At 48.9% G+C, this 24052-nt stretch overlaps 2 protein-coding genes across 2 annotated transcripts; one reads left to right on the plus strand and one right to left on the minus strand.

Moving 5' to 3' along the window:
* Window positions 1-1574: 1574 nt before the first annotated feature.
* FSCN3 (fascin actin-bundling protein 3) lies at window positions 1575-6842 on the plus strand. Its single transcript, XM_004418728.2, has 6 exons — window positions 1575-1720; window positions 2767-3463; window positions 3802-3920; window positions 5503-5662; window positions 6142-6312; window positions 6637-6842. The coding sequence occupies exons 1-6, from the start codon at window positions 1577-1579 to the stop codon at window positions 6840-6842; spliced, it is 1497 nt and encodes a 498-aa protein (XP_004418785.1). The 5' UTR covers window positions 1575-1576.
* A 5034-nt stretch (window positions 6843-11876) lies between these two features.
* On the minus strand, window positions 11877-16116 carry PAX4 (paired box 4). Its single transcript, XM_014783920.2, has 10 exons — window positions 16104-16116; window positions 15559-15689; window positions 15054-15269; window positions 14682-14757; window positions 13971-14096; window positions 13661-13743; window positions 13238-13307; window positions 12790-12845; window positions 12387-12516; window positions 11877-12067 (listed from the first exon to the last, which is right to left on the minus strand). Exons 1-10 carry the CDS (start codon window positions 16114-16116, stop codon window positions 11877-11879), a joined length of 1092 nt encoding a protein of 363 aa, XP_014639406.2.
* Between the last annotated feature and the right edge of the window lie 7936 nt (window positions 16117-24052).

Here is a 24052-nt window from a genome sequence, read left to right on the forward strand (position 1 = left end):
CACTGTGTTGTCTGTAGCCCTGAAGTTGGGGGCTTGGTTATTGGGGGCAAAGAAACCATATGGGGGAGGTTCAAAGCAGCTAAGCCTGCAGGGCCACCTCGCCTCTCCCCCAAGCATGCACACACGTTGCTGCCTTCATCTAGCTCAGCTTCTCTCTTCTTATTCTTGAAGCTGAAAGTACTTTAGGGGCTCCAGTGGATGAAATCCCCTTCCTTCCCCAATTCCAAGGGGCCTTTGCTGAGGGTAGCAGGATCTCCCTTCATGGCTTTGTAAACCACATAACTCCAATTTCCTATCCATCTCCTAGCTACTTAGAGCAATGATTATTAATGATTACTATGCACATTAACATTTGAGGGAGAGGGAATATTCGTTAAAAATAAGAGTTCTGAGGCACATTTTAGAAAATGTGATTCATCAGGATTGGTCTGAGGCCCAAGAATATGCATCTTTAAAATTACCCCAGTGATTCTGTCACTAGTAGTCTATTAGCCTTAGTTTATAAAACACTAGTAGGGCCTTGGGGATTACAGTTCCTCACTGTGCACTGGGACTCCTTCTACCTGGGAGGACCCCACCTATGGGAAATAAAGTGTGTGTGTGGAACCAGGGGTGTGTGCTGTTCTCCAAGTGTGGTTCAGTCTGCCCATTTCCCTCCACATCCCAGCAAACCTTAAACAAGACCCACCATCAACATTATTATTTCATTTTCTTTTCTCCCTTCTTTCATTTAGTCATTTTCTCCAGGTGCTGGGCTGGTTTTCTCCATAAGCTTTGTAGGACATGAGTCCCGGAGGCTACTGGCCAACAGAGGCTCTGTGGAGGGGAAGGGCTGGTGTCCTTAGAGGAGGCACTGGCTGTCCGCCCAGCAGAAGGGCAGCTGGGGGTTAGGAGGGTGCTCTGTGCTCTCCCCACTGCGGCCATTCTCCCTACCCGGTTCCTGAGCCAGTCCTTCCTGATGAATATGAGGAATTCGATCCTTGCTGGTTATCTCTCTAGGGTTTTCTCACACTCCCTGAAAAGTACCTTCTGAGACATATCGGCCTCATCCTCCCAAGGGCCATAAAAGTTAATGGATTTTTCTTGGATATCTTGAATTCCAAAACAACTTGAGCCCCAAGGGAGCCAGGCAGAACCTGCTTCCTAGGGAGGAAAGAGGTTGATTTCTATCCTGAGATTAAAATAAAGAACAGACGTGAGGAAGGGGTGGGACTTGCCTGAGGTCACAGGTGATGCCTGGCACAGGCTGAAGGTCAGATTCTGTCGGAGCTCAGCCTACCTCAGTGCCTGGAGTGGTGTGGGGAGGCACTGGACCAACTTCCTCTGGGCTGAGGACTGATGTGCCTGGGCCAGGACCCTTTCTTCACTATGGTGGGATAAGAGGCAGCCTTCACAGTCACAATGCTCCCGGGTCACAGAGGTGCTGGGCTCTAGGCCAGCCTCTGCCTGGGAAGTTCCCTCTGGGAACGTCTTTGGTGGGTACTGCGGGCCTGATTCCAGGCCCTATGGCCTGTGGAACCTCACCACTGGGAGGAAGGCTGGGCCGGACGGAGTCATCACACGTGGTGCCGGCCCCATGGATGAGGTAGAGTGGACACGAAGACGACCCAAGCCCGAGGACCTAAGGGTTGGGCTCATCAGCTGGGCAGGATCCTACCTCACTTATGAGGCATATAAGAATACAGTCACTGCTACTGCAAAGGGTTTGGGCCGTAGACAGGTAACCAAGCAAATCTGTATTGGAACCAATTTTCTCAGTTGCCAAGCTCTCACGTGTGTGTGTGTGTGTGTCTGGTGACAGCCAGGGTGCACTCTTAACCTAATTGATTTCCTAGCCTCTGCCATTGCCAGGACAAGACTCTTCTACTCCAGGCTTTTGCTCACAGGTCTCCATTGCTCCATGTCCCCCTCTCTAAACTTCTTCCACGAGGTGAAGCCTCAGCCCTGGCCTTGCTTCATTGCCTTGCTCTGGCTGCTCCCTACCCTCCATCCTACACAGAGTGGTTGTGTCATCACAAAGAGGAGAGGTGGAGAGCCCAGGCTGGAAGGCAGAACTGTGAGTGTCCAGAGGAAATTGGACCAATGAAATTACTGCAAGGCCTATGTTTCTATTCTGGCTGTAGTCTGAGAATGGGGTACTCTAGAAGCCCTAGGAGAGTTGGTCTTCATTTTAGAGAAGGATGTATGCACCTCTGGGATGGTAATACAGAGTGAGGCAGAAGCAAGGTCCTATCGCTTGTAACAGGGTTGATCACAGCTGAAGAAGACAATTGCATCTCGACGGTCTGTGCTCCCATCCTCATCCCTGGAGCTTAGGCCTGCCTGTAAGAGGTCTTGATTTTCTCCTGCCATGTTGTGGAAGTGGCCTTTGGGGATGGAAGTGTGCTATCCAGGGGCAACAGTGAGGAAAAGAGAAGTAAGACTTAAGCCAAAGCATTTCTTGGAAAATTAGGTATTGAAGGAAGCAGTCAAGGAAAAGAGAGAGAGGTTTACCTTCTATTAGCTGGAGGAAGTGGGCATCTAGAACTCCTCTTGGAATCTTGAGAAGCCCAATGGCTCCAGTGGTGGTGGTTCCCTGAGATCTTTTGATTACTGTTAGATGAGAGAGTGGAAGAGCTGACAGCAAGGAGGCCGATGTGGAGGGGAAGGTGGTTGGTCTCAATGAAGGTGCTGGGGTGATGCCAGGGGTGATGGTTGTAGGGCTCCTCAGTCTAGTCATCCAGCAGTACATACTGATTTCCCTCTTCTCCCTCCCAATGCCTCCAGACCTGGGAGATCCTGGTAAGCAATGAGCATGACACACAGGCCATGGTACGACTAAGGAGCTTGCAGGGCCTCTACCTTCTGTGCGAGGCAGATGGCAGTCTGTGCTACGGCCGGCCAAGGACAAGCCACCACGGATGCTTCCTCCTCCGTTTCCACCGCAACGGCAAGTGGACACTCCAGTGCATAATCAGTGGTCGTTATCTGGAATCTGATGGTGAGGAAGTGTTCTGCAACTCCCAAGTCCTCTCGGCTTACCACATGTGGACCCCCCGGCCAGCCCTACATGTCCACGTGATCCTCTACAGCCCCCTCAACCACTGCTACGCCCGGGCTGATCCCGCCATGGGCCGTGTCTGGGTGGATGCACCAGTTCCCTGCCTAGAGGAATGTGGTTTCCTATTGCATTTCCAAGATGGATGCTACCATCTGGAGACCTCTACACACTCCTTCTTGTCCCACTTAGACCGGCTAGTCTCCCAACCCTCAACACAGACAGCTTTTCACATGCAAGTACGGCCTGGAGGGCTTGTGGCTCTGAGCGATGGAGAAGGAGGCATGTTGTATCCACAGGGCACACGCCTGCTCCTGGGCTTGGGCTCCAGTCCCCACAGGGGCGAGGAGTGGTTCATCCTACGGCGCTGCCCTACCTGGGTCAGCCTCAGGTCAAGGGCCCGGAAGTTCCTCTCCATCATCTACGGCAAGTGCTGGGTCCAACACAGCCACGGAGAGCGGGAGGGCTGGCTGCTGAAAAGAGGAAAATGTGTTTGAGATCACCGAAGATTTTTTAACCTGCTGCTAAGGCAGATCCTGGGGTTTCAAGAGAACCTCATGTGCCATGGAGAAGGGTGATAAAGCAGGAGCATGGTCTTTAGGGAAAAGTGGCCTGGGTCTACTCCAGGCTACTGTGTCCAACAGAAGGTGATGAAGGCTGAGGAGGGAAAGCAGAGGGAACCCCAGCCATAACACGTGGAGGAGGGGCTAAGACAGAGGGTGAGGCCAGACTCGGGCTCCTTCTGACATGTTCTTCCTTTGCAGATGTTGAGTTGTGTGCTGCCTCTGAGCACTTAACCCAAATGTGCTTGTTCCAGTTTGAATGTGACAAGGAGAGCCCTACCTTGCAGCTTCGTTCACCCAATGGCTGCTACCTAGCCCAGGTGAGACCTTGGCTATCTAAGCAAGAGAACCCATAAGGCCTGAGCTCTCCCTTTCTAGACACATTCTCCTTCTTCAAGGCAGATGACCAGATGGTGAGGTGAACTACGGAAACCCTTGTCAATAAACATTCATTTTCATCCAATAGGGCCTCTTTTTTAAAAAAAATCAACTTTATTGAGGCATAATTTACATACAATAAAATGCACCCATTTTAAGTGTACAATTCAATACGTTTTGACAAATGTATACACCTATGCAACCACGCCACAACCATATCACATATTAGAGAATATTTCCATCACTGCAGAAATTCCCTCTTGCCCCTTTGCAGTCAGTTTTCCTCTACCTTTGCCCTCCCCACTACCATTGATGTGTATTCTGTCACTATGGATTAGATTTGCCTACTCTAGAATTTCATATAAATGGAATCGCAGTTTTACAGTATGTATGCTTCTTTCACTCAGCATAATGTTTTTGAGATTCATCCATGATGTTGCATGTATCAGTAGTTCATTCCTTTGTATTGCTGAGTAGTAGTCCATACTACTACTCGTAGACACAAACACAATTGTTGCTTGTTGATGAACACTTGAGTTGTTTTCAATTTGGGCTATTATGAATAAAGTTGCTATGAACATTCATGTACAAGTCTTTTTGTGAGCCTATATTTTAAGTTATCTTGGGCAAATAGCTAAGAGTAGAATTACTGGGTCACGTGATAAATGTGTGTTTAACTTTTTAAGAAAATGTCACACAGTTTTCTAAAGTGACTATACAATTTTACCTTCTAGCCAGTAATGTCTGAGAGTTCTAATGGCTCCACATCCTTACCAATACTTGGTATTGTCTTTTTAGTTTTAGCCATTCTAATGGGTGCATAGTGGAATCTTATTGTGGCTTTAATTTGCATTTCTCTTATAATTAATCATTTTGAGCATCTTTTCATATGCTTCTTGGCTATTTCTATATCTTTTCTGTGAAGTATTTGTTCAAATCTTTTGCCCATTTGTTATTGAGTTGTTTGTCTTATTATTGAGTTGTAAAAGTTCTTTACATGTTCTAAAGTCAAGTCTTTTGCCAAATATATGTACTGTAAATGTTTTCTCCCAATCTGTGGCTTGCCTTTTCATTTACTTAATAGTGTCTTTTGAGCAGCAAGTTTTTAATTTTCATGAAGTCTAATTTCTCCACTTTATAAATGGTTAGTTTTTTTTGTCCCAAGAAATCATTGCCTACCCCAAAGTTGCAAAGGCGTTCTCTTATGTTTTATTCTAGGTGTTTTATAGTTTAGCTTTCACTTTTATGTCTACGATCTGTTTCATAGATTTTGGAGTCTGGGCCAAAGTTCATATCTCTTCATATAGATATCCAGGTCCCTTTTTGATACAGACTGGGAAAATGGGAGAGCTGAGACCACAAAGTATTTTCCAAAAAAGATCTGAAAGCATAAAACATATTCTGGGAGAATGAAAAAGGCTAGTGGGTGGGAGTGGGAAAGGGGGTCTAGGAATAAAAATGTTGAGACAAAAGCTGAGATTTTTGTTCCTTGCTTCCCTTCTCTGTTCCTAATATTCTTTCCAGAGGCGCCACAGGAGAGTGATGGCTGATGGGCACCCGCTGGAGTCTGACACCTTCTTCCGTATGCACTGGAATTGTGGCAGGATCATCCTGCAGTCTCCCAATGGACGCTTCTTAGGTATTGCAGCCAATGGCCTGCTGATGGCCAATGCCACCATTCCAGGTGAGATGAGCAGCCCTCCTGCCAGGTTATTCCAAGTCCAAGATGCTTTCAGAGGGAGCTGGGGTATAATAGAAAGAGCACTGGTGTTGGGGTCAGAAGATTTCGGTCTGTGTGCTTCCTGAGTCACTGAATTTTTGTCATCACTTGGGCAAACCATCGTTGAGCCTCAGTTTCATTGTCTCCATTATCAATGGAGGTGATATCCAACCTGCTTGCCTCATAGCATTATCGTGAGGATTAAATAGATTCACACATCTTAAAGGAAAGAAGAATATTAAAATTCCTTGGGATCCACTCTGTACTAAGTGCTTTCACAGACATTTCACAAGCACCTAGCATAAGACCTGGCACATAGTAGGTGTTCACTAAATGGTAAAATATTGACAATACCTCTCTACGATTAGTGTCCCCTTTCCTAATTCCATCTGGGAAAGCATCTAGAGGCAGCCCATCCAGTAACTCCTCCCTATTTCTTTCAGGCCCAAATGAGGAATTTGGGATTCGGTTAGCCAACCGTCCCTTCATTGCGTTGCGAGGTCGATATGGGTATGTGGGCACCTCGCCAGAACACGACCTCATGCAGTGCAATATGGATCAGCCCGACTGTATTCACCTGCTGCCCTGCCGCCAGGGCATCTACCACTTCCAGGGTGAGTAGTTCCTCTTTCTCACCCCTGGGTTCACAGTCTAGCCCTACCATAGACCCAACTCAGACTTCAGGGCCTGCCACTCAGGGCCTGCTCATGATAAAAGGGAAAACAGAGTTTCTGTTTGCTTTTATACTTCAAGGCCCCCAGAATGGGTTGGCAGAACAGAAACTAGCCCTCCTGCGTTTCTACAGAGAGACCTGCCGACATAGGCAGAGTGGGCAGTCAGGGAGGGGTGGCATGCCTCCCAGGAGCCTCGTCAGAGGCTGCACTGCTAGAGGACTCCTCTCCCAAGTGACCCACTGACCTGAGCTCTTCCTTCCCCAGCACAGGGTGGATCCTTCTGGTCAATAACATCCTTTGGCACCTTTCGCCCTTGGGGAAAGTTTGCCCTCAACTTCTGTATAGAGCTTCAGGGTAGCAACTTGCTCACAGTGCTGGCTCCCAATGGCTTCTACATGAGATCTGACCGAAGCGGCACCCTGTTGGCAGACAGCGAAGACATTACCAAAGAGTGTATTTGGGAATTTTAGGTAAGGTAAAGTGGGTAAGGACCTGGGAGTGGGGGAGCAGGAGCTGAGGGGCAAGAGAAGAAGGGAGTTGAGTGGGGAGGCATGTGAGAGTAAGACCAAAATGCACCCCTAGGCTGACTTCTGTCCCGCAACTTGATTGACTCCAGACATTTATTCCAAATCTATGCCTTTCCTCTCAGGGCTTCTAAACCTAGACTTGCTAGAGAGAGGAGGAGAAATCAGATCTGGATTTCTCACTATTATGCTACACTGACCCATGTGCTTGCAATCAAGCCTACAGGGGACAGGATGAGGTGTATTCGTGTATCTATCTATCTTCATTAAGATGCAGAGTTTTGCTCCATTTTTAAGGAAGACAAGTATGAGGGTATGCTTTCTACCCTATGCACTTTCTATCCCTATGCCCCTGGATCGTTGGCATGCTGATGGCTCCCAGATATTTATCTGCATCCCTTACCCTTCTCCTGAACTCTAACCTCATCTCTTTGCAACTTCCTGATTGACAGTTGACTTGACTTTATCCTGCCATCCCTCAAAATCAGCCTCCTCACCCTCCCCTCCAAAGGTGATTCTTCTGGCCCTCCCCAGGGCCCTCTAGGGCATTGCCATCCTCTCAAATGCTCAGGGTCAAGACCTCAGCACCATGTCTCCTTCCTCCCACTCATTCCCTTCACCAAACCCTGCAAATTCTTGGGTACTTCGTTAATGATGCCTCTTGAGTGCTTGCTCCTTCTTCATTACCATTGCCACTGTGTGGTTCCAAGCTTTTCACCAAAAGCATGCACTGCAACAAAGAGACTCCCCAGCAGCACTTCCTGCTGCCAGATCCATTCCCACCCAATCTCTTCTCAACACAAAGTTTGCTTTCCTAAAATGCTGCCTCCATTCTGTCATTTCCTGGTCACAACTCTTCAGGGCATGTCTCTGCTCTTAGCCCTGTCCTTTCACAATCTACCTCATTTTCTTGGCTTGGAAAGTCATGAGGATGTTGTAGAAAGAGCTTCAGTTTGATATCATATAGACCTGGAACAAAGAACTAGTAAGGCTTGGTCCTTACTAGCTCTGTAACCTTGGGGAAATTGTTTTAACATTTCTAGGCCTTGGCTTCCTTATCTGTAAAATGGGAATAATATCTACTTCATAGGGTGGTGTGAAGGTTAAATGACAATATGAATCTAGATATACACCCACAATGTATATTCACTCCTTTCCTCCATTTTCTACCAGTTTTTTACACAAACCGTTTACTATGGCCAAACTGAGAAAAATAAAACGATATTCCCATCGGAGCCTGTTTTCTTATCTATTCCCTGAAGGGTTTTGGATTGAACTAAATTTCTCAGGCTCCTTCCAGGCCTGACATGCTAGGAGACGTTGTATCATAGTGGTTAAGAGCTCATTTCTGGACTCAGAACTCGGTTCTAGTTAGATTTTTATCAGTTAAACTTGTTTGACCTTAGGCAAATGAATCTCTCAAAGCCTATTTCTCATAGGTGAAATCGGAATATAGTATTTGTCTCGTAGAATTGTTGTGTTACATGAGATAATGATTGTAAAATGCTTAGTAAAGAGCCTGGTACATAGCACACTCTCACTGTATCAGAAGTCTTCCCCAATCCAGTTTGAATTCTTAGTAAACCTTACATGTTGACTGTAGCCTCTTTATGAACTCTGATGGTATTTTTTACACCATTAATTTGATTTTTAAAAATAATTTCTGCTGCCTTTTCTTATAAATTAACTTCACATGTCTATATGATCCCTCATCAAGAAGAGAACAAATCGCTTTATTCTCTCTCTTCCCTCAGGGTCTTACCAGGTTTTTTCCCTAAAAGCCAGAGATCAACAAATGACTGACTGAAGGTTTCTATTTCCGCTTCCCTCCCCAGGTCAATGGGATGCCACCTACTAAAATCCAAATCCTCCGGGAGAAACTACTACACTAAACAGAACGGGAACCCCAGAGTCAAGATCCATGAGAAGAATATCTCTTACACAACTTTTCCTACCCAGTTTAGCAAAACACCTGTTTTGAGCAACAATACATCACAAAAGGCCACCCCCAAAACCCTGGTGTGCGTCTGACTCAGTACAGAGTAGGGGTCTGGACATGGGTGGAGACTGAGACGCCAGGCCACTCCAAGTTCTCTCCAGAAGAGGGGAGACCAAATGGTAACCAGTTCTTCCATTGATCGTCCCCATCCCTACTGGAATGACTAGACTTTTCCCAGTGATCCCATGAGAAGCCAGACTTGCCCTGAAGGACTCAGAATCCAGATGTGACTAGATATCATCTTGGTTTAGAAAGAATGAAGGATTATTAATCCTATAGGCACAGGGTAATGGTAATAACACCTTATGCCTATATAGCCCACCCCCTCACCACCACACCCCCAAAGTTTCCCAATCATCCCATCTTATCATTATCTTTGATCCAGTCAGTTGGGCATGACAGGTACTTTCTCCATCACTGCCCACCTTTTACAGGGAGCTGAAGTGATTTGCCCAAGGTTCCATGACTGGGACCTCTGACTCAATTCTTCCATTAGAGTGGACTCTATTGTCCACTACTCTTTCCATCAAAACAGAGCTTCCAAAATGACTGTCATTCTTGCACTGTCTTCGTAATTTTGACCTTTACCTACCATCTGCCCTATTAGTGTTTTTATTGACATAGAGTCTTAAGTACGTTTACTTAGAAAGGAATATTTTAATCACTATCATAAAATGGAAGACCAGAATCACTTGCCATAAATAGAAAGTGACCGTAAAAATAAATACAATAAAAACAAAGTGATGTTATCAAATCCTAGATTTCCCTTCCCTGCCCAAGGCTCAGATCCTGAGGCTCCCTTTCCCTCTGTTAAAAACAAAGTTAACAACCATTACAGAGACACTAAAGACTAGCACCAAAATGAAAACTTTCTCTTTGATGCAATCAGAATCAAAAGGGAGTTGAAAAGGGAATAATTTTCTCATTTCTGACTCAATATTATTTAAAGCAGTGTCCACATGCCTGTTAAAATGTTCTCAAATACCCACAGTGATGCCTGACCCCACCGCTTTGGGAAAATTGCACCATACCATAATGAGTGCCTGGTTTTTAAGTCCTTTGAGAAGAGAAGCTGAAACAAGAACATGAAAGAGATTCCATCTGAATAAAGAAAAATGACGTCAGGTTTTTGTAAGTATGTGTCTCCTCAAGAGATATAAAAGAATTTTGTAAAAATTTTAATCCAATAAGTGAAGATTGAGAACACTAGAGGCCAGGGCATCTCTTTTCCTAAAGAGAATTAAGTTCAGGCCAAAGATGTGGACTAGAATATATTCTTGAGAGAGGTAGGACCTTGGAGGTCATTTAATGCAGAATCTCTTCCTCAGCGTTTCATAAATACATATACACACTCAGATGCACGGGCATGCATGTGCATAGGGACAGACACACACACTCTCTCTCTCTCTCTCTCTCTCTCTCTCATGCCCTGTTCCCCACAAGTGGCTATCCGTCCTCCACTTGGTGCTCAGCCGTGGGGCCTCAGCTGACAGCCTCTTCCATTGCTGACATCACTCCTGTCGCTGAAGTGAATGGCTTATTCTCAGACTGTGCTGTGCAGATTGTCACCCCCACAAAACCTCACTCACTTTCCTGGGTGGTCTGTCCAGCAGGGCCTCCAGCTTGAGGGTAGAGAAGGCAGAGCAGGGGCAGAGCGTGCTCTGTTACCCTTGGAATTTCATTCTAGAGCTGTGCTGTCCCATAGAACTTTCTGTGCTGATGGAAATGGTCTATAATGTTTAATGTCCAGTACAGTAACCATGGGCCACAAGGGACTATTGGGCATTTGATATGTGGTTAGTGTCAGTAAGGAATCTAATTATTCATTTTATTTCATTTTAATTACATTTAAATAGCTACCTGTGGTTGGTGGCTACTTATTGAAGAGCACAGCTCTGGAGTATTTGAGGATAAAGAGAGCTCTTGAAGGACAACTTCTGGAGCAGTACCTGTCCCAGATAGGAGTAAACAAACATGCCCCCACTCCCCCCTACCCTGCTTTGTCTCACCATCATCATTCCATCCCCTGCCCTTCAAAAGGAAAAGAATTTGGAGGAATGAGCCCATCCCCCATTCCAAATATCCCCTTCTTCACCCCCTTTCCCCCACGTTTCTCTCTTTCCCTACATCTCAAGGCTTCCCAGGAGGAGCCTAGAGATTTCTCTGCAGGGAGACAACATTGAGAAGATTTTGAACTTACTGCCAAGAAGCAGCAAGCAAACATGCCCAAGAGCATGTGTAAAGGGACAAGCAGAATGTGAAAGACAGCATTTCCACTGTGTTTGCTGCTATGCAAAAAAATAGATATGTAATTAAGGAATTAATGTCTATTTTCTTACATTAAGGAACTATTGTAAATTTTCTTAGGTGTGATAATGGTGATGTCATTATATAAGAAAGTTGCTTAATTTTTGGAGATACATGCTATAGGACTTAGGGGTGACGTGCTGTGTTGTACTATCAGTGTGTGTGTATGTGTGCATGTGTGTGGGGACATGAGCACCCAGACACCAAGATAGATACATATATATATACATGCATATGTAAATACATATATACATAGATGCATGAATTAGATAGACTGGATACATACATATATAGTTATATAGACACATAGGTAGATACATTAGATAGATGATAGCTAGATAGATACATACATGCACAGTTACACAGATAAATAGATAAGATAGGTAGATGATAGATCTATATATAACTGTATATAATTATTAAATATAGGGGTGGGAGTATGAGTGCTCATGGGAAAAATGGACAACAGGAACTACTGCTAATTAAAAAAAATCTTTTTATTACTGCCAAGTGGAGGCCTTTTAAGGCCAATATAGGAAGGTGAGCATGGCTTCTCTGGTGCCTCCAATCAGGTGATGCATAGGAGGGGCAGCAAGGCAGAACCAGGCAAGGCCCACAGAGGAGGAAGAGACACAGGAAGGAGAAGGAGCAATGACCTGCTTGGGCAGGAAGTATTAGATCCTCCCCACCCCATCTCCTTTCCACTCTGGCTCTCCTCCCTCATTCCAGGCCTTGCAGTAGTGGGGCGCCAGGCCAGAGCAAGGCCTGAGGGGCACCAAGACTGGCGATGGGGGCAGTGGCGGGAAGGGCAAGGATGACAAAGCAGTACTGAATCCAGGGAGCTCGGCTATGGGGGGCAGGTAGCCTGCAGGGACGAAGAGAGGGTGAGTTTGTTGCTGCCACCCCACCCCTCAAAGTCACTGATGAGGAGAGGGGCAGACATTGGTTCTCTACCCTGGATATATACACTCGAATCCCAATCCCACCCCCTTTTCCTGCTACACTGTCAATGGTACTATAGACTCAGGGGGCACTAGTCTCCCCAACTTTGTGGGCCATGCAAGGAATAAGGAAAGCTGTATCAAGGTTCCTTTGATGACCCCGACTGGAGATCCATGCCCTCCTGTGGGTCAAGGAGTCAGTTAGCCCTCCCCACACCCTGCAGGAAGGAGGCCTGGCCTTACCCCAGCAGGCTTGGGGTGGGGTGTCACTCAGATGCCTGTCTGGTGCTGTCCCCCAGCACAGCTGACAGCAGGAGGGACCCAAGGACTCCAAGGCAGGCAGGGCTGCTGTGGGTGCACTGCCAGGGGACTGCTAGAAAAAGCAAGAGGAGACCCCCCAGCTGCCAGTGATGCTTCCTGTTTAGCAGGACTGGGATCCCAGGGCTGCCTACCCCCCAGGCTATATCCTCTATAACTCCAGAGGGCACCATTCATATCGTAGACTATGACGATGGCGCTTTCTGGAAGTGTTCACTGTGGGGGCCTGGGGGAGTCATGAATTCTAGCTCAGCCTTCACTGGGAATGGGAGAAGCAGTGAGCCCTTCAGCCTTCCCAGCTCACAAACTCCCCTTTCTTCCTGGATACCTGTGCAGAGACGATCCCTGAGAAAGCACTCGGTACAGTCAGACCCGGGGAAGCACCTACAAGGTGAGGGTGGATCCACTCAGGGGGAAGAACCAGGGTCCAGGAAGTGGGGAGTGGCAGTGAGAGGCACGGGGGTTCTAGGAAGGGCAGCAGCTTCTGGAGGGGGTGGGGGAAGATGGATGTTACAACCCTAAATTGCCCTCCTCCCCAAGGCAGGGCCTTGGGAGACTGGGGAAAAGGGATTAAATCCCAGGGATGGTAAACTGGGGACAGTGCAGCCCTTATGAGCAGGGACTGTGTGTGCCCAGCATCTAATACAGGGCCTGGCACACAGCAGGTGCCAAGCAAATGTTTGGTGGGTGGATGGATATGTAGGTGGATGGGTAGGTGGATAAGTGGGTGGGTAGGTGGGTGGATGGGTGGGTAGATGGATGCACAGAGAAATCACCTGGGAGCTGCATATCCCACTTGAGCTTCTCTTGTCGGCGCCATTTGGCTCTTCGGTTGGAAAACCAGACCTGAGGGAGGGCAGAAGCAACATAGCTGGCTGTGCTCTCTGCCGCCTGGCACCTACTGCTCTCACCACGTGTTCCTGGCCTGGACTCAGAGAGCAGACCCTTCCTCGGACCTGACGTCCTGCCTCCCTGCTCTGGCCTTTGCTCTCTGTCCTCTTCCTCAACTCAAAGACTTGGAGTGAGGAGGAGAGAAGAGCAATCAGCAAAAGGGGAAGAAGGAGCTTCTTATCTCTGATTTCTGCTCCAAACAAATCTGTTTCCACTTCTTACCCCCTTCTCCAGCTCACCAGAAGCCCTGGTGGCGCAGATTCTTTCTCCTTGTGGTTTGTCCATACCATGTGGCAGAGCTCACTCACCCTCACCGTGTCCTCAGGCAAAGAGGTGGCAGCAGCCAGCTTCCCACGGGCCACTGCATCAGGATACTGCCCACGCTGGAACTCTGCAGAGATTGAGGCTCACATAGCAAGGGCATGGGGAAAAGAGCGAGGCATGGCTCTCCCTCTCAGACCCCACTTCCCACCTGATACAACCCTAAACAACCCTCCTGCCTGAGGCAGGGCCACCCACAGCCTCCACCCCTCAGCCTTTGTCCACAGCCCTCAGGGTGCTGCCTCCATGTGTCATACTGAGCACCCTCTGACCCACTGTCCGCCCCAGCCCTGGCACCTTTCTCTAGAGCCTCGGCTTGGCCTGGGGAGAAGATAGTCCGATTCCGGTGGCCAGTCCCTGGGTGAGGACCCCGGGGAGCCTCAGAGCCACCACAGGGAGTGCGAGGAACTGGAGCCAAAACAGCTGCAAAGGGGACAAAGGCTTGTGATGGTGATTCCTCTGGTAAGACGGGGTCCTTCAGTCCCTGGGGCTGTGGACTGGGGACAGCATGGGTGTAAGAGCAGAGCTGAGCTGGTGGCGCTGGCGGAGCATTCACAGTTCCTTGGAGGTCGCTGCAGGGGCACTTGGTGGGAAGCGTGCTAACTGCCGTGGTGGGGTGCATGCTTAGTGTTTTAGGGGAAGCAGCAGCAAGGCTGGTCCAGGTTTGCATGACCCCATAGAGCATGAAGGATGTTCTGAAAAGCTGTGCATGAGGCAGAGGGAGGGTGTGGAAGACCCAGTCCTGCCTCTTCCTCCACAGATTCTGTGAACCTAGGGGCTAGGGGACCTGGGTTCTGCACCAGCCAACAACTAGCTGGTGACCTTGGGTAAGTCACCAGCTCACTGAGCCTCAACTTTCTTCTGCCAGGAGAAAACAAGACTCCCTGACAGGCCTTCCTTATTGTCTTGTTGTGAGGATGATCGAAGAAAGAACTAGAAAGGGCTTTGAGAACTGTAAAATGCTTAGGTTTGGCTCTGATTATCCCTGGGGGCAGCTCCAAGACCCACCTGGTGACCTGAGCTGTGCCCAGGGCAGTCTCTGGTCCTCTTGTAGCGCCCGCAGGACCCGATTAATGGAGGAAACCTGGGGGTGTCGGAGTGTTGAATGGGAAGATGGTGCACAGACCCAGGGGCGCATCCTGAGGATATTTCCCCAATATCCTTTCTCTCCTGTCCCCTCCCACACACGTTCCCAAGGCAGCCTCTTCTCTGTCCCCATGCTTTCTTCTTCTCACCTATCCCACCACCACCACTTTTCAGAAGAGGAACTTATGGGTCAGAAGAGAGCCCGAGAGCCCAAGAGCCCTGCCCCCCAGCCTGGGATCTTCTCCCCAGACAGCCTGTTTGCCAGTCCTGGTGTGGGGAGGGGAGAGCACTTACACTGGGAGTCTTCTCTTGGGTGCAAAGCCCTTCGGCACAAAGCTGGCGTTGGATCTCCCAGGCAAAGAGGGCAGGGCACTCACCCTTCAGCTCGGCGATTCGAGCCACCACAGGGGGTGTGGCCAGACGTGGCTTGCTTCCCCCAATCCCCCTGGGCTCCAAGACACCTGTGCGGTAGTAACGCCCTAGGATCTTGCTCACACAGCCATTAGATACCTGGGTCAGGTGAGAAGCAGAGACAGGTAAGGCATGATGGGCAGAGAGTGAGTGTCCGTGGGATAGAAGGAGGCTGCAAGGCGAAGTGAGACTTACTGGACCAGGCCACAGAGTCAAGAGTCCAGCCTCACTTTTGGGAGCATAAAGCTCCCCATCCCAGCCCCCTCTAAGAAGTAGCTCAAGTCCAAAGGCCCTCAAAGTCTGCAACAGCCCCAGTCTCTTGCCTTAAGAGGGGCCCCTTCTTCCTGCTTCTTGTCCCCCTCACTGGGCAAAGTTCCCAGAATACTACCTTAAGGCTCCGTGAGATGTCGCAGGGCCGCATCCCGCTGGCTGCTAGCTGCACGATCTGCTGCCGGGTGTCCAGGGGCAGGGGCCGACCATTCACAAAGAGTCCTCCCAGCTGATTCACACCGCTGATCCCTGGGCATGAGAAGGAGGCATCCACATACCAAGTCTCCCCTTTCCCTGGCCCACCTGTGGCACAGAGGACCCTCCTGAGAGAGGGTTACTCAGGCCCCTCCAGCCTGGCTTCCCACCATAGAGAAAGTCCTCCTCCAGGCAACTGCTCCCCTTATGCTCCCAGGGTCCCCAAAACATGCCACTTTCTCTGGGAGCTGGTTCATGGGTGAATCTTTGCTCCATGGCCATAATGGCCATATGTGCTGACCCTCATGATCTAAGGGAAACAGAGTGGAGCAGGGAGGGAGTGACTGGACAAAGCTCCCCCAGAACACTGGCCAAGGGCAGATGAAACCATGTGGATAGAAGTGGGGCCCTGAGATATTCCCTTCCTTTACAGAATCCCATTCTTCCCACTTCCCCCATTCATCTTACCATCCTGCGGCATGCTCCGGGCTGAGCCTTCTTACAGAAGGGCAGAAACTGGGAAGACTGGGGAGGGGAGTTCCTCCTGGGAGCTCCTTCTCTGGTCTTGGAGCTGGGCCTGCAATAATCAGGGGTTATTTGGGTGAAATCTCCTGCTTGGAATGGTCTTGGGATGTCGTGTTTTGTGATAGAGGGTCAAGTTTCTAAAGTTTGCCAGTAGGTTGGCTGAGAAAATTCAGATGATCTTTACTTAAGCCCTCCTGTGACAAACTAAAACATCACAGGGCCAGCAGAAAACTAGATCTTTCTGGATGTCCTGATAAGGGCCTGGGAGGGTGGCAGGCCTCTCATTTCTCACACATCCATTACAAGAGGTCAGGGAGGTGGAAAAGGATGATGCCTCTAGATGCTCTGGCTTTCCCTTTTCCAAATGGACAACTGTTGTCTCTGACCCCTCAAAAGCCTTCTCAGCCCTTGGTGATGCACATGGGCCAGGGCTCCTGCCTCCTAAGCTCAGACTCAGTAGGGTCTTAGGATATTCTTCGGAGCCAAGGGAGGCATCGGTGACCAAGAATCCCAATTGCCCTGGTTCAAGGCTGGAGACCTCGAGGTCCCCGAGTTAAAGGCTCTGCCTTCACTATCATCAGGCAGCCCCTGAGGTTAGGTTCTCCAAACCACCAGCTAGAAAGCTTCCTTCAGAGCACTGCAGGGGAGAGTCTTGCTCCTATTTTTTATACTCTCCAGGAAGCTCTGGGGAAACACAGGGGCTCAGTCCTACCCCCAGGCATTGAGGCTCCAGACCCATACACTGGAAGTAGAGATTAACAAGCCTGAAGTCCCGGCTTCTCCTAGAAGACACATCTCTTGGCAGCTTCAAACCTGCTGGGTTTGTTGGTTCCAGTTAATTCTGGAGAGTTCTAGATCTCAAAGTAAAGCTTCACTCTCAGAGACTAGTTCCCTGGGATCAGACACTCACTCATTCAACTATTTATCGAAGGCATGTTGAAGGGAGGGAGCAGGAAGCAGGAAAGAGCTGTGTGCTGACTGACACAGAAGCCATTGTGAGCACAAGAGAGTCTGTGAGCAGCAAGGAACACAGGTCATGGGCCACCATGTCTTTCTCGCTTTGATCAGCAAGTAATGAGAGTTGAAGCCATCTCCTTTCATGCCTGGATTCCTGGCAGGGCTGGAGGTCACCCCAGAGAATAGCTTATGCATAGAACTTTCCTGTAATAACCATGCCATCTTGGCTCAGTTAACTAATCTGCAATTATTTACTGAATAAGGTATTAATCATGAGCACGTTGCTGGTAGTTTGGGATGAAAGGAGTAAAAAGAAAAGGGACAAGGTTTTTGCCCTCCAAGAGATTACAGTGCAACCAGGGAGAGGAGACTAGTACAGGTGAAACAACAATGGACTCACAAAGAATATGGGATCTGGAGCTACTTTTTAAATTCCGCAGCCAGCTTGGCTTTTACTCACTCCTCTCTAGGCAGTTAGAGACACATTCCCCTTCAATGCTCATCTTTCCAGAAAGTCAAGAAGGAAGGCAGAGGTTTTTCCAAAAAGAAAACTGAGGCACAAATTGGGGTTCCCACAAATCAGGGGCCACCCAGGGAGTAAAACTCAAGGAGATTTAGAGGCCAGTCCCTCACCAGAAGCTGAAATGTCCAGCTCCTAACTCCGGGGCTCTCTTTCTCTGCCCCCACCCCTGCTTCATGTTTGTGTACTTGCCACCAAAGCAATGGAGAGAGGAGAGTGAAGCTAGGAATGTAAAGGGCTCTGCCCAGACGGTGGGGTGGGAGCTCGGAATATCAGCCAAACTCTGAATCTTTGATAGGACTGTGTCCCTCTAAGTGACCAGAGCTCAGAGGAGCTGTGAGGACTCAAATCCAAATCATGTCCAACCCAAAAATCATCATGCCCCAACTCACAAACGGAAACCCCATTCCCAATAGCCACACCACACATTCCCAACATTCATATTAACTTGTCTGATAAAAGAACTTGTGCTCACAAAATGGAAAAGCAGGATAGGGGGTTGAAGGGGCAGGAGGATGGGTAGATGCAAAGACAGAGGAGGAGAGAAGTTGGCTTGGCCACACAAAGACATGGAGACAGCATGGGAGGCAGAGCAGACAATGAGCCTGCAGGAAAGCTACCTGTGTGGAGGCAATGAGGTGGGAGCTTCAGTGGAGGGTCCCAGTCTCCTATGCCGGGCTCCTGAGACCTCTGCAGGCTCCAGGGGTAGTGGTGCTCTGGTCCTAGCAACAGCCTCTACTCTCTCCTGCTTCAGTCCTGCCAGGGGGTCCAGAGCTACAGAAATCCCGTGCTCAGGAGCAGAGGGCAGCCTTCTGGGAGCAGCCAGTGATGTCACAGGCCATGAGCAGAGGAGAGAGGAGGAGGGAGGTGTGCATGAGGCTGACTAACACCAGTCCTGAAGCAGGGCAAACCACAGCCAATGACCCACTGTGTCCTTCCATGGGAAGTCCTCAGAGCCCACTTTGTGTCTACCTGCCACCCTGAAGCAGGCACAGAGCCACTCTCATGCAGGCCCCCTGGACCCTGAGTGTACCTACTCAGGGGCCAGTACTCCTGAAGGGAATGGGGAGTATGGAAGATGGGGAATATCAGACTGTGTCTCTAAGGCTTTGAATACACAGAAGCCCAAAGGTGACTTCCAGAACCACAGACACATCTTCCCAGCCAGAATGGACATGCCTGTGTTTTGGGGTCAACTCCTGGGTTCCATGTGTATTACTATAAAAGATAAATGGTTATATAGACTGATACCAAATACTGGCCAGGTTGGCTTCTAGATCTCTGAGAGAATGAGGGTGCACATAGAAGAGTATGTGTCATGTAGCACCAGTTCTCTCCGCAGAGTGTCCTCACCAATTCTCCAGTTGGCTCCTTGACTGAGGTGACACCAAGGGTGAGTTTTTGCCTGGAAATAGGGGGATCCTGGACCTCAGAACACTGGCAACAGTGGTGGTGGTGGGAATGAACCTCTGAGAGTAGTTGGGATGCAGGTGAGGTGTTTATGAGGAGGTGTGCAGCCTGGTTTTCATCCTTCCATCTCTAGATGTTATCAGGCTCCATTACACTAGGGATTTGGTGCTTTTAGACTCTAAGTTATGAATGACACTCCTGTACCCACAGGGGACACCACAGGTTATCTGGATCATTGTTGGGGTGGGAGGCACCAGTAGCTGGACAGTTGGTTCTTGTGGACTGGAATGCTGGAAGTGAAGCATAGCCCCCAGCACATGGAAGCTTTGTTGCCACCACGGTCTTGGGCAGACCTATTGCGAAGGAGCCAATGTGGAAAGCCCTTTGGGTCCACTCCATACCTTGGATTCTGTGAAAGCCTCTCAGAAGACAGGCTGAAAGTAAGCAGGGTGTGGGGCAATGAAACTAGTCCCAGAGAGGGGAAGAATGGATTTCATTGGTAAATGTTTTGGTTTGGGGGGGAATGGAGGTGAGTGTTGTATATTCAGCTTGATCCTTGGGTCGGGAACTCTTGTTCTCAAAGCAGAGCCAAATGCATCACAGAAGTGGGTTTTTTACCTTACCCCTCAGTGTATTCCCCTCCTCTTGCAGCCTCCTCCAACATCCTCAGGCTGGCCCAGAGCCCTGGGGCACGAGGGAGACCACAGCAGGTGGATTCAGCACCATGGGCAGGACAGCACATGCCCTAGTGCCTGTAGAGACCATTCAATCCCAGGGCAGCTGGGACTGCTGGTCACTCTCCTCAGCCGTGCCTGGGTGAGAGGAGGTCCCTAGGAAGGCATGTGGTAGCCCTGCTCCTAGTCCTCCTTCCCTGCCTCATCCCTTCTCCCCAGATCTGCCCCTGCATCTGGGGGCGCAAGGCTCCATGTCCTGACCTGCTATTCCCATAGACAGCTGCATGAGGGTGGAGATAGGGGTGTCAGGGGGAGAAGGGACAAGCCCTGGCAGATGGTGGTGGCAGCGATTTCCCCCATAAACTACCCTCTCCCCCCCCCTTTACGACGCGCTCTTGGGTCTGAACAAACAGAGGCTTTCGACCCAGAGGTGATGGGAGGAGGGAAAAGAGAGAAAGGGCCCTGGCAGGGGGGCCCAGCCAGCCCAAAGGCTCAGCCACTCAGCCCTCTGCCCAGCGCGCCAGACTGTTTGAGGAGCAAATATCTGCCTTCACTGTCTAACTCTTTCAACTGCCCCCACCAGGTTTGGGGCTAATTGTCCCTCATTAGCTGGGCCCAGGCCCCAGGCTGCCGCCAGCCCCCGCCATCTGCTCACAATTATACATTAACTCAGAGGTCTTGCCACCCGCCAGCCAGGCTGTGCGCCCCTCTCCAGGCCGGCCATGGCCATTTCAGCCTGTCCCTCGCCCTGATGTAGAGCCCTGACCTCTGGCTTCTTCTCCCCTTGGGAGCCCCTAGAATAAAGCTCCGTGGCTGTGGGAAAAGATCTGTCCTCAGGAGAGGCGGCTGGAGTTCCCCTGCCCTCTTCATGGGGCCAGAAGACAAGAGGAGCCCGTGCGTAAAGCTGGAGAGGGCAGGGCGCAGCCAGCGCAGGGACCCGGCGGCGGCTTTGGTCTGACACCTCACCTCGGGCTTTTGGCACTCATTGGGGGAGGTGACACCAGTTCCAGGCTGTTTCCGCCTCTCCCTGTAGCACCTTTTAGTAGGCTGCGGGGTTCTGGCTCCCATCTTCCCTCTCTCCAGAGAACCCCCATCTCATGCCAGCCCTTAGCTTTCCAGAGCGCACCACACCACCTCTCCAAAACCACTTTCTGGCAGCACATGCCTCCTAGTTTAAAGTCATAATAGTTTCCTCACTACAAAAACAGGGGAATGTTCGAGTTCCCTGGATATTCCTAAACTTGGCGCTGAAGTTGCAACCCCCTCAACCCCAAAGCTTTCTGCAGTCACCCTCCTCTCCCAGCACAGACCCTGCTCTAACACTTGCAAGTCCCTGCACTTTCCTCCTAACCTTCTAGAAAGCCAGCTCCCTCCCTCTGGATGCACCAGGGAGGGAGTGAAGAGCACATCCTCCCAACTGTGGATTTCAACTGGGGGCCCAGAAACACCCCCATTTTCCCCCGTTTTCCCTATGAGACCCTAACCTCTGAACTCAACCCAGTCCCATGTTTGTCTCAGGACTAAGCTTTACTGGGTGGGGTGGTGAGTCTGCGCTCCGCTAGACAACCCCAGCAGAGCTGGGGAGTTCAGGGGCTAGAGCCAAGGGCCCAAGGAGGCTAGGCAAGGAAACCCACAGGGATGTGAAGGGCAGGCTGGGAGGAGCCCAGCCCAGAACCGCCATGACCGGCACTGTGCGCCTCGGACCACAGTGGACCAGGGCAGTCAGACAATGCTCGGCAAGCCACATGTGGTGAGTGCCTCCTTGGGTCCCGGTCCGCGTGCGCACCAGCCCTGCCACTGTGGGGAAGGTGCTGCGTCCTGGCTGGGGTTTTCAGAAGCACCCGGTAACAGGAAACGTGAATTTCAGTCTGTTCCCTGGGGACTGCCAGCTCTGCGCTCCCACTTTGCACGGGGTGGAGGATCTGGGGAGGCAGATAGCAGTCTTCTTTCTTTTTAAATACATTTACTTTAATAGACTTTATCTTTTAGAACAGTCTTTGGTTTACAGAGAAATTTCAAAGATAGTACAGAGAGTTCTCATATACCCCACACCCAGTTTCCCATATTATTAACATCTTACACGAGTATGGTACATTTGTGTGTGTATATATGTATATACACACACACACAATATTTATACATATATACATATACAATATATAATTAATAAACTAATATTGATGTGTTCTTATTAACTGAAGTTCATACTTTATTCAGATTTCCTCAGTTTTTCCCTAATGTCCTCTTTCTGTTCCAAGACCCTATCCAGGACACAACTTTACATTTAGTCATCATGTCTCCTTAGGCTCCTTGTGGCTGTGACAACTTCTCAGACTTTTGTTTTGGCAACTTTGAAATTTTTGAGGAGTCAGATATTTTGTAGAATATGCTTCAATTGGTGTTTGTCTGATGTTTTTCTTACGATTAGACTGGGCTGTGGGTGTCGGGGAAGAAGACCAGAAAAGACCAAGTGCAATTCTCCTCACATCATATCAGGGGTACATACTGCGAACGTGGCTTCTCTGTTGATGTTGACCCTGATCACCTGGCTGAGGTCGCATTTCTTAGGTTTCGCCACTAAAGCTAGTCTCCCCTGCCCCCTTCCCATACAGCACTGTTCTGAAGGCAGTCCTCATGCACGACTCTACAGGTAAGGGGTGGGGAGTTATGTTTCACTTATTGGAGGGTGGAGTATCTACATAAATCATTTGGATTTCTTCTGCCCAGGACCTTTCTCTCTTTTCTCCCATTTATTTATTCAATAATTTATTTATGTAAATATGGACTATGGATACTTAATTTATCATTTGGATTATAATCCAATATACTACTATATTTATTTTGTTGCTCAGATTGTTCCAGCTTTGGCCACTGGGAGTTCTTTCAGTTGATTGCTATGTCCCTTTGGTATACTCCCGTTATTGTGAGGTTTGGTTTTTGGGGGGTGTGTGTGTGTGTGTGTGTGTTTCTTCCTTACTTCCTAGCACTGCAAGGTGCTCCAGGCTTATCTTGTATAGTTTCTGCTGTGGTCCTAGAATCAGCCATTTCTCCAAGGAGCCCTGGTACCTTTTGTTGGAGAATAGTATGAAGAATAAAGATCTGAGCACTAGGTATGCTTGTTGCTACTGGGGTGTCGGTGCTTGGGGGTTCTCTCAGCTGACAGAACAAAGAAATAAATGTGTGTGTACTAACCTTGAATAAGATACATCTATAGGGACCAGCCTGGTGGTATAATGGTTAGGTTTGGTGTGCTCCACTTCAGTGGCCCAGGTTCACAGGTTTGGATCCCGGGCACAGACCTACGTGCTGCTTATCAAGCCATGCTGTGGCAGGTGTCCCACATAAAAGTAGAGGAAGATGGGCACAGATGTTAGCCCAGGGTCAATCTTCTTCAGCAAAAAGAGGAAGATTGGCAACGGACATTAACTCAGGGCCAATCTTCCTCACCAAAAAAAAAAGGTAAATCTATAAATAGTTCTATATGTAACCATTTGTATCTATGTTAAACTAAACATAAATTTGTGTTTCCGACTCTAATTCATTATTACATAAATCAGTCTAGTTTCCTCCCTTGCTTATCTGTAAACTCCCACTCCAACAGTCAGAAACCTGGCTCCCATAATCCACTATGCACTTACTTAATTGTTCAGTTCCAGTATACATTGCAGAGCAGTATCGGAATTGTTAACACTTACCTCCATGGGAAGCAACTTTATCAACCAGGGTACAGTACTTATGTACAATTTATTCTACCTTTAGTCTTACAGACTCCACTCATTTCCAAAGTGACTTAAATCAGCACCTTTTCGGGCCGGCCCGGTGGCTTAGCGGTTAAGTGCACACGCTCCACTACTGGTGGCCCCGGTTCGGATCCCCGGCACGCACCAATGCACGGCTTCTCCAGCCAAGTTGAGGCCGCGTCCCAGTACAGCAACTAGAAGGATGTGCAACAATGACATACAACTATCTACTGGGGCTTTGGGGGGAAAAAAAGGAGGAGGATTGGCAATAGATGTTAGCTCAGAGCCGGTCTTCCTCAGCAAAAAGAGGAGGATTAGCGTGGATGTTAGTTCAGGGCTGATCTTCCTCACAAAAAAAAAAAAAAATCAGCACCTTTTCCCCTACTCCCTTCAGTAAGGTTGTTTCATACATTTGTAATACAGTTAGATTATTTTGTCACATTTTGTATTTCTCATCTTGGAATCCCTGACCTCCTACATAATTTTTTAAAATTTGCTTACATTAGGGTTTACTCTTTGTGCCATAAAGTTCTATAGGTTTTGATAAATGGTTAATGTTATGTATCCACAAATACAGTGTTATAAAGAATA

The sequence above is a fragment of the Ceratotherium simum genome, chromosome 1, assembly GCF_057802395.1.
Source record: "Ceratotherium simum simum isolate JZ-2026a chromosome 1, ASM5780239v1, whole genome shotgun sequence".
NCBI classification, from domain to species: Eukaryota; Metazoa; Chordata; class Mammalia; order Perissodactyla; family Rhinocerotidae; genus Ceratotherium; species Ceratotherium simum.

Bases quoted from the DNA above. Each gene is read 5' to 3' on its own strand.
- FSCN3 (XM_004418728.2), top strand. From the start codon at position 1,577: ATGGATGAGGTAGAGTGGACACGAAGACGACCCAAGCCCGAGGACCTA. The intron at 3,464-3,801 runs GCAAGTGCTGGG...CTTCCTTTGCAG, and splicing joins GTTCCTCTCCATCATCTACG to ATGTTGAGTTGTGTGCTGCC. The intron at 3,921-5,502 runs GTGAGACCTTGG...TATTCTTTCCAG, and splicing joins ATGGCTGCTACCTAGCCCAG to AGGCGCCACAGGAGAGTGAT.
- PAX4 (XM_014783920.2), bottom strand. The intron at 15,270-15,558 runs GTAGTATTCTGG...CACCTGACCCAG, and splicing joins ACATCTCACGGAGCCTTAAG to GTATCTAATGGCTGTGTGAG. The intron at 12,517-12,789 runs GTATCCAGGAAG...TGCTTTTTCTAG, and splicing joins CAGGGATCGTCTCTGCACAG to CAGTCCCCTGGCAGTGCACC.